Source organism: Talpa europaea, assembly GCF_964194135.1.
Source record: "Talpa europaea genome assembly, chromosome: X".
NCBI classification, from domain to species: Eukaryota; Metazoa; Chordata; class Mammalia; order Eulipotyphla; family Talpidae; genus Talpa; species Talpa europaea.
The window spans coordinates 85,470,141-85,485,703 of record NC_140081.1 but is presented as its reverse complement, the minus strand read 5'-3'; the positions used below and the strand labels follow the sequence as shown (position 1 = coordinate 85,485,703).

Sequence of the window (15,563 nt, the reverse complement as noted above, 5' to 3'; positions counted from 1 at the left end):
ACGCCACCAGGTGTTCGGGAGTACCTGGAGGGGCATGGCCATGTAGTTTTTTCCCTGTGTGTGTGTGTGTGTTGCGGGGGGGGGGGGGTCTGTAACCTCTAAAGAGCCGCCTCCAAAATGGGGAGAGACTCCTGCCGAGGAGTCCTGTCCTTCACCCTAACGATACGTCACCTAACTTTGGGACCTGACGGTGTCGTGATTGGGCCACGGTGGAAAGCCTCTACTCCTGAGCGGGCCCCCAGCACTAGCCCTTCGCCGCAAGCCAGCCATCCCGCTCCAACCTCTCCCGGGGCCTCTCTCGCTCTCGCGTTTCAAAGCCCGGCCAGCTCATCAGCGCGCGCCCCCAGGAGGCACGCAGTACCTGCTCCCGGCGGGAACGAATGAAGTCACGCTACACGTAGCAAGGCCAAAGTGATGCGAGGCGAGCGCCGGGGCCGCGCGCTGATTGGCCGGCCGCCAGGGGATTGTGAGGCCAGCGCGGAACGCCGCCGACGGCGTCCTCAGAGCGAGGCGGACGCGGCCTGGAGTGGCAGGGTTATTCGCGAGCGGAAAGCCGAGCTGCCTAAATTGCGACTCCGAAGGGGGCGCGGCGGCACCTCGGGCCCCGCCCCGCCCCGCCCCCGGGGGCGAAGGCCCGGGGCTCGTCCGGTGCAGCCACGGCGGCGCCTGAGCCTGCGCATTTGGGTCCCCGACCCCGAGGCGCCCGACGGTTCGGCTGCTCGGAAGATGGCGGACCGCGCTGGCAGTTCGTCCTCCCTGCGGGGCATGAGGGAAAGAATGGGTGAGCGGGCCGACGGCTCCCGGGAGTGGGTGGGGGCGGCGGCTCGCCCGGGCGGCGGCTTCCTGCGGCCCCGGGGCTTTGGGAGCCGCGCGGCGAGCGCCCCGAAACTTGACGCCGGAATCGCTCCGCGCAGACGGGTGCTCCCCGCTCTCCTGACGGGACCCCACCTTCCCCGGGTCGCGACGGGGCGGGCGGGGAAACGACCGAGTCCGGGCGCCCCTGAAGGGCCGCAGGCAGCGGCCGCGGGCGGGGCGGAGGAAACTAACGGGCGCGGCTGGAGCGGGGGTGAGGGGGAGGGCGATGGAACCCCGGACCCCGCGGATCGTCCTAAGTCCCGCCTGCTTTGGGGTGTGGGGACGGTGGCGGACGCTTGGGGCGACCCGCACGCCGCTGCCTGGGACGCGGGGGCTCCGGAACAGACTCCGAGCGACCCGGGCGCCGAGAGTCGGGAGTTTGCCCGCAGCCCCGGGCGCACCGCCGCAAGCCTTTCCCACGGTCGCCGCGCCTGCCTGTAGCTGCAGCTCACCTTCCTCCTGCACCCTCCTGGTCCAGATGGGCGAGGAGGGGGGAGCCCTGGGGGCCGGGGGTGTCTGTGCCTTTGAAAGTTGGGATGAAACTTGGCTCTTGGCTGCTGCATAATTGCCGGCCGCACGGTAGCACAGGACTTCACTCAGATGTCCCCTTCCGTGGACTCTTGCGGACCTGAGGCGGAAATGAACGGGCATCCACTCTTTAAGGGTGCTTGCAGCTCCTCAGCCGCTTCCATCGCCAAAAAGTGCCTTTTCCCCCTTAAAGTCGTTCCTTTTTTCAAAACTTGGCCGCGCGTTATGTAGTTCAGGAGACAGCTCCACTGCTTGAGCGTGATAGTCTATCTTGCTTGGAGGAGGTTTCTTTTTTAAGCCTCTTAGGCTAGTTTCCTCCAGATGGGTTTGGAGAAAACGATCATAGTGTTTTTTAATCAAGATCCTTAGGGATTTTTTTTTCATTTGCAGTGAACAGATTAGATTGGCCGCGATTGGGAATATTCATGTTATTTCAGAACACTTCCAATCACTTCCCCAAAGGATATGTGAGAAACATACACTTAGATCGTTCCAGAGGGAGAAAAACTTTTCCTTCTGTCTCTAACTTATTATGGTTCGCCCAGAGAGAGTTTGCAGTAAATCCAGATAGTTTTATTACATATTGACACCGAAGACTCTCACATTGGTTTATTTCAGCGATTTAAATTAACCAGCTTTCTGGATAACTCTGTATTTCAAAGCTGAGACAGTTGCCTGAATTTTCAGCATTCCAAGCCAAAAAGTTAAAGCTATGAAAAAAAGGCTTAACCCCAATGCCTGGTTGATGTAATTGTTGCCTTTTTCATATTAGAAATTGAAAACATCAATTGTTAGATTTTCACAGGACACCAGCTTGATTAGAAGTGCCTTCATGGTCTCAGTTGAGACCATGAATGGAATAGTTTTTGCTAAAAGGTCAATTTCATCCTGGTGGGGGCAGGAGTCAAAACAGTTCTGGGCCAACTTTGGGCACACAGTTCACTCTACATAGATATTACATTTATTGAGCTTCTAAAAAAAGATTTACTTATTTATGCATACAAGAACTGAGGTGTAAGACAGAAGTGCCAGGGGGGTTGTGGGTGGTGAGAGGATTCACCAGAGAAAGTGGGGAGCAGAACAGACAGATCTATAGAGGGAGCAGCGGGCGAGGCAGGAGAGGTCTGCTGCACCAGGTGGGTTAAGGTGCGTTAGCTCCCTGGCCACCAGAGAATTGAACTGGTGCTGCTGTGACTGGTGATAGCTTGATAGCGCTGTGTCTTTAACCCCTGGGCAACCAAGGAGGCCATATTTATTGAGCTTTTTAAAAAGATTTATTTATGCATACAAGAACTGGGGTACAGGCCGGAGGCATGGGGGGGTGGTGAGAGGCTTCACCAGAGACAGAGCAGGGAACAGAACAGGCAGAGCGACTGAAGTACACTGCTGAGGGGAGCAGTGGGCGATACAGGAGAGGTCTGCTGCGCCATGTGGGCTGCTCCCTGGCTGGCCGGGAATTGAACTCTTGCTGCAGAGGCTGCAGATTGCTTCATAGTGCGGTGCTTAACCCCTTGCGCCACCCGGAGGCCTGAATCTGCCTTATTTTTATGGTTCCCTGATTGAAGGTTTCTTTGGTGATCTATTAATTTTTCAGTAATACTTTCTCACTCTCTCCATGGTCTGATGACTTGCAAACTGGCATGACACCATGGAGAGAGATCCTTGGTGTGGGCGGAATGGATCAGCTGGAGGCCTTACCACTTCCAACTGCTCAGCTTTGCTTGAGGGTGGACCCTACCCCCACCCCCACCCCCAGGACAGGGCCAGCAGCTGTGGGAAGGGTTGCAGGGCCCTCCAGCGGGCTCTTTGAGCATTACATCCAGCCCCGGAACTCCAGATATAGGACTTTATTGGGGTTGCAACTTTTATTATTTACTGTTACCCCCCTAACTGTGTAGCACGATGCCCATTAATCTGTAAGTTTTATCATGGTGTGACTGTTCTCTGCCAGGACAATAGCCCTTTTTCATAATAAAAAAGGAGACCTTTCAGTTATTTTTTTGCAGTCTGCACCCATTGCTATGTGATGAAAATGCTACTTTACGTGCTTTAATCTTTCTAATGAGTATAGCAGAAAGGGTCTTGGAGAAAGAAAGGTCATGGAGAGGAGGAGGTGCATGTTTTAAGTTGAATTCTGAGAGTGATTTCAAGAGCAACAGATTTGGCAGACAAGACAGAATTGCTGAATAGGTATTGGCTTGTGCCTTTATCAGTGACGTCTCATAGTGGTAAGCACCTTGGGGTAATCACATTTGGGTGTCCTGCCTTTTCTTGGATTTAGCCTGCCCTGGTGGAGCAGAGCTCTAGTGACAACTTTTGCGTGTGCGCGTGCGTGTGTGTGTGTGTGTGTGTGTGTGTAGGGGGCCTAGAGAGAAGCAAAAATTTTCCACTAGATTGAAGTCAGTAATGAGCTGAAACACTGTATAAAAAAGGGGCCTCAAAATTTCAAGGACATCTTTTTAAATTCTGTTATGTAAAGCAGTCTTTAACTTTGCCTTTCTTAGTTGTGCCTGTTTTTGGTTCCATTTGTTCGGAGTCTTTTACTGAGTTAGAGAGCCAGGAGATTAATGAGTTTGTACATCTTCCACTTGTAGGAGAATGGTTTTCTTTTTGCGATGTCTTTTCCATATTTTCTCTAAGTTCAGCATAATTGTGCTTTCCTGTTTTTTAAGAATTGGTGGGGCCTCCCCGGTGACGCAGCGGTTGAGCGCTGGGTTGCGAAGCTGCCCGTGGCCTCTGCGGTGCCGGTTCGATCCCCGGCTGCTCCCCGGCCACCAGAGGAGGGTCCCACATGGAGCGCAGACCTCTCCTGCCGCCCGCTGCTCCCCTCAGCAGTGTACTTCAGTCCTTCTGCCTGTTCTGCTCCCCACTCTGGCTCTGGTGAATTCTCTCACCCTCCCACGCTTCTGACTGTACCCAGTGCATGTATAAACAAAACAAACAAACAAACAAACAAATAAATAAAAAACATGCCTCTATTAAAAAAAAAGAATTGGTAAATGCTTTATTTTTTAAAATATATCCGCTCCTATCTTTTCTTTTTTTAAAAAATTTATTTTTTATTTATACAATAGCTGGGGTACAGGCCTGAGGCGTGGGAGGGTGAGAGGATTCACCAGGGACAAAGTGGGGATCAGAACAGGCAGATGGATCGAAAGCACTGCTGAGGGGAGCAGCCGGCGCGACAGAAGAGGTCTGCCACGCCATGTGGCTATCTCCCTGGGAGGCCCTCAGGGGACATTTTAATCCTTAGCCCACATATTTCATTTCATTATTGTTGGATCAGCTTTACATTTAGTCCTCAGTTTCTGTGCTATTTTAAACAGAAGTAATTAGAAGCAGTTGAGGTGGGGATAGTGAACAAAATCTTACAGAGCTTTGAGTGGGTTTTGTGTAGTTTGTCTTTGATAACTATGTAATGTTTCAAAATAAAGTTGCTATTTAATCTACCATTGAATGGAGAAAGTTAGGATTGGTTTGTTTTCTTATCTGAAAAAAAAAAATGGGGAAAGAATCAATGCCCACTTTATAGGACTGTTGTGAGAATTAAGGTAATATAAACAAAAGGAACTTTGAGAATGGTGAAGTGAGGTACGATATGTATTATGTAGGAGGGTTTAGTTTATAGACTGTATTTCAGACTTGCCCTTAATACATTAGTACTCAAATTCAGAAGATAATTGTGATACACAAAATTTTGTATTATCTGAGCCTTTTTTATTTTATTTTTTTAAAGATTATTCATACAAGAGCTGGGGCACAGGCCAGAGATGCGGGGGGAGGGTGAGGGGGTGAGAGGATTCACCAGAGAGAGAGTGGGGAACAAAACAGGCAGACTGACTGAAGTACACTGCTGAGGGGAGCATTGGGCGAGACAAGACAGGTCTGCTGAGCCATGTGGGTCACCTCCCTGGCCTGGGATCGAACTCCTGCTGCAGTGACCAAACTCGTGCTGCAGTGACCCACTGCTTCACAGGTTGAATCCTAACCCCTGTGCCACCAGGGAGCCTAAGCCTTTTTTAGGTCTTTGAGGGTAAAAAAAAAATCCTTTTCCCCTTTTGAGATGGTAATCCCGGGCCTCCCCGGCGGCATAGCAGTTGTGTGCTGGATTGGGAAACTGCCTGCAGCCTCTGCAGTGCCATTTCAGTCCCTGGCCGCCAGGCGAGGGTCCCACTTGGTGCGCAGACCTCTCCTGCCGCCCGCTGCTCCCCTCAGCAGTGTACTTTGTCGGTCTGCCTGTTCTGTTCCCTGCTCTGGCTCTGGTGAATCCTCTCACCCTCTCACCCTCCTGACTATACCCAGTGCTTGCATAAATAACTAAATCTTGAAAAAAAAATTTAAAAAATTAAAAAAATGAAATGCTAATCCCTATGGCTGCAATTGTGTTGTCACTGTCAAGGTTACTGTGATAATACTCCAGGATATCTTTCCACAGTCCTCTATTCCTTAGTTTTGTTAACTGCCCTGCTTCCACTGTTAGATTTGTCTTAATATAAAGAAACCAGAGTTGCCTGCATGTCAAGGGGGCATACTTCCTGTGCTTTCAAACAGAGCTCAAAGACTTTTCAGTGTTGCTCTCCAGATCCTTCCAAAAGATGCCCAGTATTGTGGGACCTTTTAGATAACAGCCACACAAGGAATGGAAGGATTCAGGGGCTCACCTAGAATAACTCACATCCTAGAATTTAAGATTTTCTTTCTAATTTTGTACCCCAGTCTTATGTTTCACCCCACTTGAAGTTTCTTTACTACTTTACTTGGGTGTGAATGTACGTTGTGTAATTTACATTTGCTTGTCTGACATTCTTCTACCTAGAATAATACCATCTCATTAGAAATTCCTTCCTCTAGATGGGGGCTTTCCCACCTCACTGTACATCAGAATAGAGCTTTAAGCTATTGCTTAGGCCAGCCCCACCCCCAGAGGTGGGAGGGGGGAGGGGTACAAGCCTGCAGGCCGGCCTGCTTTACCCATTGTTACAGAAGCACCCAGGTAAATAGTGTACAGCCCAGGTAGAACATCCCCCTTTTCCTCGGTAATGTATCCGTGTTCTTAGTTTCTCCTCCAGTCTCTTGAGACTCACTGTTGACACTTTTGCTTCCAGATTCAGATCCATACATTTCAAACCTGTCTAAGTTCCCCAAGTCTGATGAAGTACTCTTTCTAGTTCTTCCACTCCATTTTTCTAGTACTTGGTGTCATACCTAGTCGGAGGCATTTTTTGAAAGCTCTTAATTGTTGGGTCCTACTGAGCTACAAATTGCTCACACTATGGGCTCTGCGCCCGCAGGTACTCGGGCACTGCCACAGCCAACATTTGTAGTTCTTGAAACTATTGTTGAACATCGGAGTTACTCAGTGGGTATTTGTTGATGCAAATTAGTTCGTCCTGATTTCCCCTTAGAGGCATACTCTCCTTATCAGAGGTACCTGGGCTATGGTTCACACCCCATGGTGGGCTGCTTGTACTGAGTATCTGATCCCCTTTATCTCCTCCTGTTTCAGTTGCCGCAGCTCATGCTGTTGCTGAGGAAAGAAGAAGTCAAAGTGGGTTTCACTCAGTCCCTTTCCAGTCTTCCAACACAAGAACTCCGTGCAAGCCTGGTATAATTTCTAGAATGCTTTGGTGTTCAAGTGCCACCTCTTCACTTTTTGATACCTATGCATGCCTAATTATGTATTTTTTTAGTAATCGATGGATCTGTGCTGAGGAATGACATGAAACAAAAGCTGGCGAAAGAACGTAGAGAAGAAAAACGAAGACAACAAGATGGTATCATAGACTTTTTTAAAATCAAAATGAATGGATTTTGTGTTAAAGTTACATATTTCCCAAGGGGCTTTACTGACTTTTCCTAATCTGCTTATATGATATTGATTACACTGTTTATGTATTGTACTAGATCTAATGCTTATAGTAAAATGAGCTAGAGAGGACCAGTGAAAAATATTTGACTTAAATTGTTGGATTTTTGAAGTGGTTTCTCTTAGCTTTAATTCTTCTGTAAAGTATGAAAATTTCTTCAAATTTATAGAAACAAGTAGAATGGGATTTCAATAATAATGATTCTAAAGATGAAACTGAAGTCGCTCATTGTTCTAACATAAATATTGATGATGTCTTTTACTGATTGCCAGGCTTCTCGAATGTAACTTTTGTGTCGATTAGAATCTAAATTAAGATTTCTTCCTACACCTACAGAGAGAATGCTTTTTCAACTATGTGTTTTTCTCCTTTGGGTTTCTAATTCCACTGACCAAAAAAACTAGGACTCAACTTCATTCAAATGGAATATCAGTTATCTTTGTTTTGGTCAAGGAGCAGTTTCTTCCTGCAGCTCTTTGGGAGTGTTTTACAATTGCATAGATGCTCTCTAGGCTTTAGTCAGGGGAAATTTGAATATGGGGAAAGCATCTTGCTGTTGAATAATCTGCTCTGTGGCAAAGTCCAGGAATGTTAACCTAGAATGCTAACCATGGTCCCTAGAGATGAGGCCTCTGAAAGGCGTTTCCTAGTAACAGGAAAAAGAAATATTCTGACCTTGTGTATTTTTTTTAATTCTTATTTTTAATGTACAGCATGTTAACTGGGGGTTTAACTTCAGCTCAAATCAGTAGAACTATCACATGAAAGAAAATATTTCTTATTGATTTGGGATTTTAGTTGGACAGGCTGAGAGTCATCTAAGCTAATTCAGTTCTCTGGGGTTAAACGAACACCCAGCGAAAAGGTTTCTTTAGTAGCCATCTCTTATACTAGTAAATTTTATTATTAAGATGTATAATAGTATATATATAAGATTTATAATAATGACTCTTTCACTTAATAAATCTTTCGTTATTAGCACAGGTTATGTTATTTTTTTAAAGAAAGAATTAGCTATATTAGCCTTTTCTTTCTCTGTAAAATGGAACACTTAAAATATTTTCTTGGCTCTTATACCTTAAAAATATACTTGGAATATTTCAGCTAATAAAGAAACTCAGCTACTTGAAAAAGAAAGAAAGGCCAAAATCCTGTATGAAAAACAGCTGGAAGAAAAACAGCGGAAACTTAAAGAGCAGAAAGAAAAAGATGAACAGAGGCGAATATCAGCTGAAGAAAAAAGAAAACAAAAATTAGAGGAAGAAAGGGTACATGTTTTTATAGTCTGTTACTTAGATGCAATACTGTGTGGTCTGGATCTGGAATACTTGTTTCTTAGCCCTTCTCTGCCCTTACAGGTTTAGCCCTGGGAAGGGAACCAATGCAAATTCTTCCTTGCTTCTTCCCTTCAACATTGGAGGCTCTTGCTCCTGTCCTGATCAGATCCTCAGAGTCTAGACTCACTAGCTAAAGTCAAGAGGGGGCTTGGAGATACACAGAATTAGAGGCCTGTCCACACCTCAGGATGAGGCGTGTGGCCTGAGGTTTGCGCCAAGTACCTCTCTTGCTTACCAAAGACAGTGCTGTCCAGGTGCCTAGTATTCACAGGCCCAGCTCAGTCCTCCCTGACAGGCTGGGCCTCTCTGCTTCCTACAATTCCCCTAACTGCCACGTCAGTCTCTGCCTTCCCTTCTGCAGAGCCCTGGTTCCCTCTGCTGTGCTCTTGCTGTCCCCCTCCCCTAGGTTCCTCACAAGCCCTTTCATTCTCTCTTGTTTTGTAGCTCCCACCACCCTTCCACGCTTCCTTCTAGGCAGTTTTGTGGTGTCTTTGGCTCTCTGTTGGTATGAGTCACTGCCTGGGTTACGCCCTCTTTCCCCCTCTGTCCCTCTTCAATTTGTCCTGTGTTGTTTATACTCGGACATTTGGCTACCTATCGCATTCTGTCTTATTCTCTTGGGCAGCACATTTTTCTTCTGTAGTAGTATCCTTGATTCCTGAATCTGGCATATTCTCTCACGCCTTTCTCTTTCTTGCTGGCATTCTCTCTCTCTCTCTAGTCCAGTGACTCACAAGTTCCCCTAAATGTCTTTGTCCTCTGATTCTCTGACTCTGGCCTTTTTCTGCCTGGGTGCCTCACTTTTCTTTCTGCTTCTTTTGTCTTAAATGTCTGTTTTCCTCTCGCCATCTTTGGAATTTCTGCTTGTTCTCTCAGTATGTTCTCTCAGTATGCCTCTTGTTCTCGCTGCCTTTCCTACTCTAATGTTTACATTTTTTTTTTCTTCGCTTCCATTTCCCTCCTGCGAGCTGTCCTCCCTGGAGCTTTCTCTGTGGTACTCACCTTTCCTCTTTATGTGGCACATAGCAGCCCCTGCACACACCTCGCCCCAACTGGTATCCCCTCTGTGGGCATTCCTTATTCTCGCACTCTTCTGCCCTGTCTGTGGGCCACTATCACTTCCTTTTTCTTTCTGAACCTTTTTCTCTGGTTTATGCTCTTGTGTTTTTTCACATTACAATATGTGATAGATTTCAGAATTTCTATCACCCTGTCTTCCCCTGTGAAACATCTCCTTATCTGTGAGAAAGAGAACAAAGGAGGAGGGGGGAAGATCCTGAGAGAGATTGAACTCTAAAGAGTAAAGGCAGAGAACCAAAGAAAGTAAAGAAGTAAACTATGGGCAGGGTAGGAGAAGATCCCTGGAGGAAAGAAACAACCCCAAGGGCTCAGGGAAAAAGATCATCTTAGAGAAAGATAAACATGAAAGAACCAAAATGACCCCAGACAGAGCAGGGCCATGGGACGCCGTGAGTATGCCACATGTAGGCAAGGAGCGGGAACGATTGCATAAAGCAGGGAGATGCCCAAGCTCAGTGGCACTGAGGAGAGGGGCGTGTGCGCGGGAGGTAACAAGACACGGGACAGGGGCTTCACCCGAGCCCTGAGGGCTGGACTTTTGGAAACAGCAGGACAGAACTCAAAGGAAACAAATGTTTTACGAATATAAGATTAATCTGGTTTTAGTCTTTATTATACTTTTGAGGTCTCTGAGTAATATAGAACAATTTTCTGTTAAAAGAATAATTTCTGAAATCGTGCCATTAGATACATTTTATGATAAGAACTGTAGTTGCTGTCCTCAGAGAATTGGGGCGCCTCTCCCATTTTCCCTAGTATGTTTATCTTTGCCTTCAGAGAACTGGTGAGGGGACCTTGTGAGGATGATGTTGCTATGAAACCGCAGTTGTCAGGGTAAAAACAGGAAACCTTCTGACCCCGAAGTTGATTTGCTTACCTAAGTATAGTCCATGGCATGAGAAAAACCTGAGAAAAGGAAACTTTTTTGGCAGTGGAATCTTCACTGCAGTGTGGCATCCACACATGTGAAGCTGTGATCCTGACAAGTTTCAAAGGAGTTTGAGGTCAAGACAGACACATTATCATTTTTATTTTTTTAATACTTTTTTTAAAAAAGATTTATTTATTTGTGCAAGAACTGCGGTACAGGGCAGAGGTGCAGGAGGGTAAGAGAATTCACCAGAGACAGCGGGGAGCAGAACAGGCAGACAGACCAAAGACACTGCCGAGGGGAGCAGTGGGCAAGGCTGGAAAGGTCTGCTGCACTATGTGGGCTTCTTCCTCACCAGCTAGGAATCGCACCCGCGCTGCAGAGGCTGCAGACAGCTTCATAGCACAGCGCTCCACCCGCTGCTCCACCCGCTGTGGAGGCCCACATTATCATTTTTAAAGCTTTATTAGTTTACACCAAAATTCAAGGTGTTACAAATGGTGGGCATAGTACATGACTTGCATAGATTTCACTTATACGTGTGAGTAGCTTTTTTCCTTGCCTCATTCTACACGGAATTTAAGGTGTGTTAAAATCCACACCACAGCCAATGATAAAAGGTTGACAGAATCAAGCAGAGAGGAAAATTAAAGTAGGAAAATAGTAAACCCCCTCAATCTCCATACACTTGCTAGAAGAAGGCTGCAGGTCTGACTAAATTTCCTATGCAATTTCCTATGCAAAGAGGGAAGCAGGGTTAGTCCTTTGATTTAGATACAAAAGATTAAAAATGAGTTATTTAGGACCAGCACTGATATATATTCATTCCTGAGACATGTCTCCAATTATTTTTAACTTCTGCCTGCTAAAAACCAAAATTGACAATTGGGGATGTTTCATAACCCACAGATCAGAATGATACCAATATAACTGAACATGTAAACATTTGTTGGCATTTACTTTAAACAGGAAAGATTTAAAGCTGTTCTTTATCGAACCCTGGAACGGAGCAACCGTGTCGATCGTCAAAAAAGATGGTCCTGGGAAGGCTCTACAATGCCTTTGAATTCTGAAAGTAAAACTGGTAATTATGAGCAGTTAAACTTCAAGTGCATTCATGTTCATGTTTCAATTTTGACTACAAGCATAGGTTGCATTCATGAAATTTAGAGTTTTGTATCCTGAACCAAAACACTGCTCTATGCTCACTGACACACACAGTACAGTCAATGTACATAAATTTTTGTCATGTGAGCTGTAAAGGAAACAGGTGAAATTTTATAATTTCACACAACATTCATATATGGTAACATAATTAACACAATTTCATGAAACAACTCGATGTCATGTAGCTTTATGAGGTGATCAACTGAAAATTGTGTGCCTACTTAATGCATGTTTCTGCTCTGTAGAATTAGATCACACACTCATTTTGTTTCAGCTAGTGCTATATGTTTTAAATGAGTACAGTAAATGTGGTATCTTTTTCAGGTGATAAACATCCTTTATCTGCTGACAAAGTAGGACACGAAACTTCTGGTTTACAGAAACAAACACCTTTGTCATCTGCCAGTCTTCACAATTCTACTGCGAAGAGTAAGTAGTTATTTCATCTATTCTACTAATTTCAGTGTAATGAAATCAGTTTTTTAGATTTATTTTTAGAGCACCACTTATTCTGTAGACAGTGGAACATTTAGGTTTACTTCAGGAGAGCATCCCATTGTTTCGCAGTAGGTGAGATGGTCATTACCTTTTACTCCTGGTGTTTGCCCTTGAAGTGAGTATTCCTGATTGAACACACTGTAGCTGCGTGTGTGCTGATGGCCATTTCTGGCTTGGAACATGTGGTACTTCTCACTAATGAGTGAAATGGATCTGGCAACCATATTCATGCATCAATAAAGAAAATCCTTTTTTCTTTCCAGAGGAAAGCATAGAAATGATCTTGAAAGGAAAAGGACATGGTAAACATGTCACGTCATTCCCTCAATTTTAGCCATTAAAAAAGAAGAAATAAGGTTCTCTCTGGTGGCACAGGGGGTTTAAGTCTCAGCACTATCAAGCTATCGCCTCCACCCCCCCACTGCAATGTGAGTTAGATCCCTGGCCAGGGAGCTGACCCACATGGCACAGGAGACCTCTCCTGTTTCGCCTGTTGCTCCCCTCAGCAGCGTATTTCAGTAGATCTGCCTGTTCTGCTCCCCAGTCAGTCCCTGGTGAATTCTCTCCCCTCCCCACCCACCAGCACTTCTGGCCTACACCCCAGCTCTTGTATGCATACATAAATAAAACAAATTAAATCTTTAAAAATAAAATAAAAAAGAAGAAATACTATTTTTGTGCCCTACACATTGTAAAAGAAAAGCATGACTTCAGTTTGGATATTTTTAAGATTTATTTATGTATGCATACAAGAACTGGGGTGTAGGCCAAGGTCTGCTGCATCATGTGGGTCAGCTCCCTGGCTGGGAATCGAACTCTTGTTGTAGTGGCTGGCGATAACTTGATAGCCCTCTATGTTTAACCCTGCACCACTAGGGAGGCCCCCCTCAGTTTGAATTTTAAAAGTGTTTATTTTGTATTATTATCTTTTTTTTTCTTCTTTTGTATTATTAGGTGGCTTGACTTTTTTTTAAACTTGACTTTTTTTTTAAACAATGCTGTGACAGCTGTAAAGTTGTAGTGATGCTAAAGTTTCTGGCTCTCATTTAAAGTATAATTAATTAAAGATTTTCATTTTTGTCTAAATATTATACTTTAGCAGGATTTTTGTTTGGTTCATGAGTAACATTAGGTGTTTGTACTTTTAAGGCTTTCATAATTTCCAAAGATGAACTTTTGCAAGGACTTTTGCTGTGATGCACGGGTGCATCTTGTTTTCTCTTGTAATAAATAGTTTGACCCAAGCTGGTTCACATGTCACCCCACCCTCAATGTGGTTTCCCAAATCACTTTCTGTGTAGCCCAGGTTCAGTATAGATTACAGTGCGAATCTCTAGTACCTTGCTCCTCATGGGATAAAATTAACTTATTCATAGGGGTGCAGGTGCCCTTTGGAATTACTGTTTCTCTGTCATTTGGGTAAATACCTAGGAGTGGAATTGCTGGATCATATGGAAGCTCTATGTTTAGTAGGTCAAGAAATCTCCACACAGCTCTCCATAGTGTTTGGACCAGTTTGCACTCCCACCAGCAGTGTAGGAGAGTTCCTTTTTCTCCACAACCTCACCAACATTTGTTGTTGCTAGTTTTTTTAATATGTGCCATTCTCACTGGTGTAAGATGGTATCTCATGGTAGTTTTGATTTGCATTTATAGTAGCACTATTTACAATAGGTAAGCTATGGAAACAACCTAAATGCCCAAAAATAGATGACTGGATCAAGAAGATGTGGTACATATACACCATGGAATATTACTTAGCAATCAAAAAAGATAAACACATGCAGTTGGTAGCAACATGGATGGAGCTGGAAGGGATCATGCTCAGCGAAATGAGCCAGAAAGAAAAAGAAAAATACCGGATGGTCTCACTCATAGCAGGAATTTAGAATACCTAAATAAGGGAGCAGGAAAAAGACTAATTAATACAAAGAAAAAAATCAACAAGTAACCATAAACCAGAAGATACACACTATGGAGGGGAGGGGGGGGAGAGGAAAATTAGGGTCAAAATAAGGGGTGGGGGTGCAATTGTATGGAGAATATAACCAAAATGAAAATGCATACATTGTGCAAAAATGAAAAATGATGTAAGAATTGTATAAAATAAAATATTAAAAAAATAAAGGGAAAAAATTAACTTATTCTTTACCAACCGAATCCTTCAGAGAAATTGGATCACACTGATTGAAATGTCATGTTTATATACTTTTATTTTAGTATGTCCTCATTATTTCACAAACAATGGTTATGTTTTGTTATCTAATTGCTTTGACGAATTTTCAAAACATTCTGTGTTTAATATGAGAAAACACTAGTGTGTTTTTATAATGTGTGTTTGCCATGTTAATGAGACATGTGAAGGGAAGGTAATGACTTTCAAGGTAGTAATTTTGTTGCTCTGAAGGAGCAATTCCTGGTAATTTCTTAAATGGTTTCTTTACTACTTAATACAAAAAGATATGTCAAGAAGATACTTTATGAAGTAACTTGCTTAAAGGTACAATGTGTTATGCTCTGAGATGATGGATGCTGTCATTGATGGTTCCAGGGAGAAAAGAAAATCAACATTGGCAGTGGCTTAAGCTTTGTCAAATCTCTTCAAATGGAAGTGAAAACTGTTCAACCCTGAGAGGTGAACATTTCAAAGTTAAATCAAATTCATAATCTGACCTGTAATGATTTTCTGTAATAGCCTTGTTTTAAATCTTGGCTGATTCAGTCTGTTTTTCTTCTACTTGTAGCTGACTCATAACTTTTCACAGTTATTTCTTACATCATGATAATAATGACTACAGGATCTAATCACATTTGACTTGCTTACGCCTGTGATTCATGCTGCTCAATTGTCAGTTCAAGATTTTTTGGATTGCTCTATTGTCCATATGTACTTCAACTTATGATAAGAACCCCAAAAGAGATATTATTCTTTATTTTTTTTTTTTGGTGGGACCCTCGCTGGTGGCCGGGGATCAAACTGGCACTGCAGAGGCTGCTCGCAGCCTCGCAACCCAGCGCTCAAACCACTGCTCTACCAGGGGAGGCCCAAGAGATATTATTCTTTAAGCAGGCATTCCTAAGTTTTCTTAGAATTGTTCCAGTAGAATAGAAAAGTGTCTACACATGCAACAGGTTATTTCCCCTTATGAAGTGGCTTGGGTTGTTTAAATTGTGACAGTTTTGGGTTTTTTTTTTTTAATGCTTTACCACTGGTTTCCAATACAATGTATATTTGGGAGTATAAATTGTGACATCTATAACCAAATGTTAATAATGCTCATTTTTTGTTTAAAAGACACTGGTTATAACTAAAGTGTAAATTACTTTAGTGATAAGTACTATGAATTATGTTCAAAATTG

At 44.1% G+C, this 15,563-nt stretch overlaps 1 protein-coding gene across 1 annotated transcript in view; it reads left to right on the top strand.

Annotated features, from left to right (window-relative positions):
- Positions 1–726: 726 nt before the first annotated feature.
- Positions 727–15,563, top strand: part of MAP7D3 (MAP7 domain containing 3) — a gene marked incomplete at both ends in the record, with an annotated part of 28,455 nt that continues 13,618 nt past the window's right edge. Inside the window, 6 exons of the mRNA XM_084259027.1 lie at positions 727–781; positions 6,890–6,988; positions 7,074–7,157; positions 8,355–8,518; positions 11,508–11,622; positions 12,030–12,134. Coding sequence (XP_084115153.1) covers positions 727–781; positions 6,890–6,988; positions 7,074–7,157; positions 8,355–8,518; positions 11,508–11,622; positions 12,030–12,134 — 622 coding nt within the window. The remainder of the gene's footprint in view (positions 782–6,889; positions 6,989–7,073; positions 7,158–8,354; positions 8,519–11,507; positions 11,623–12,029; positions 12,135–15,563) is intronic.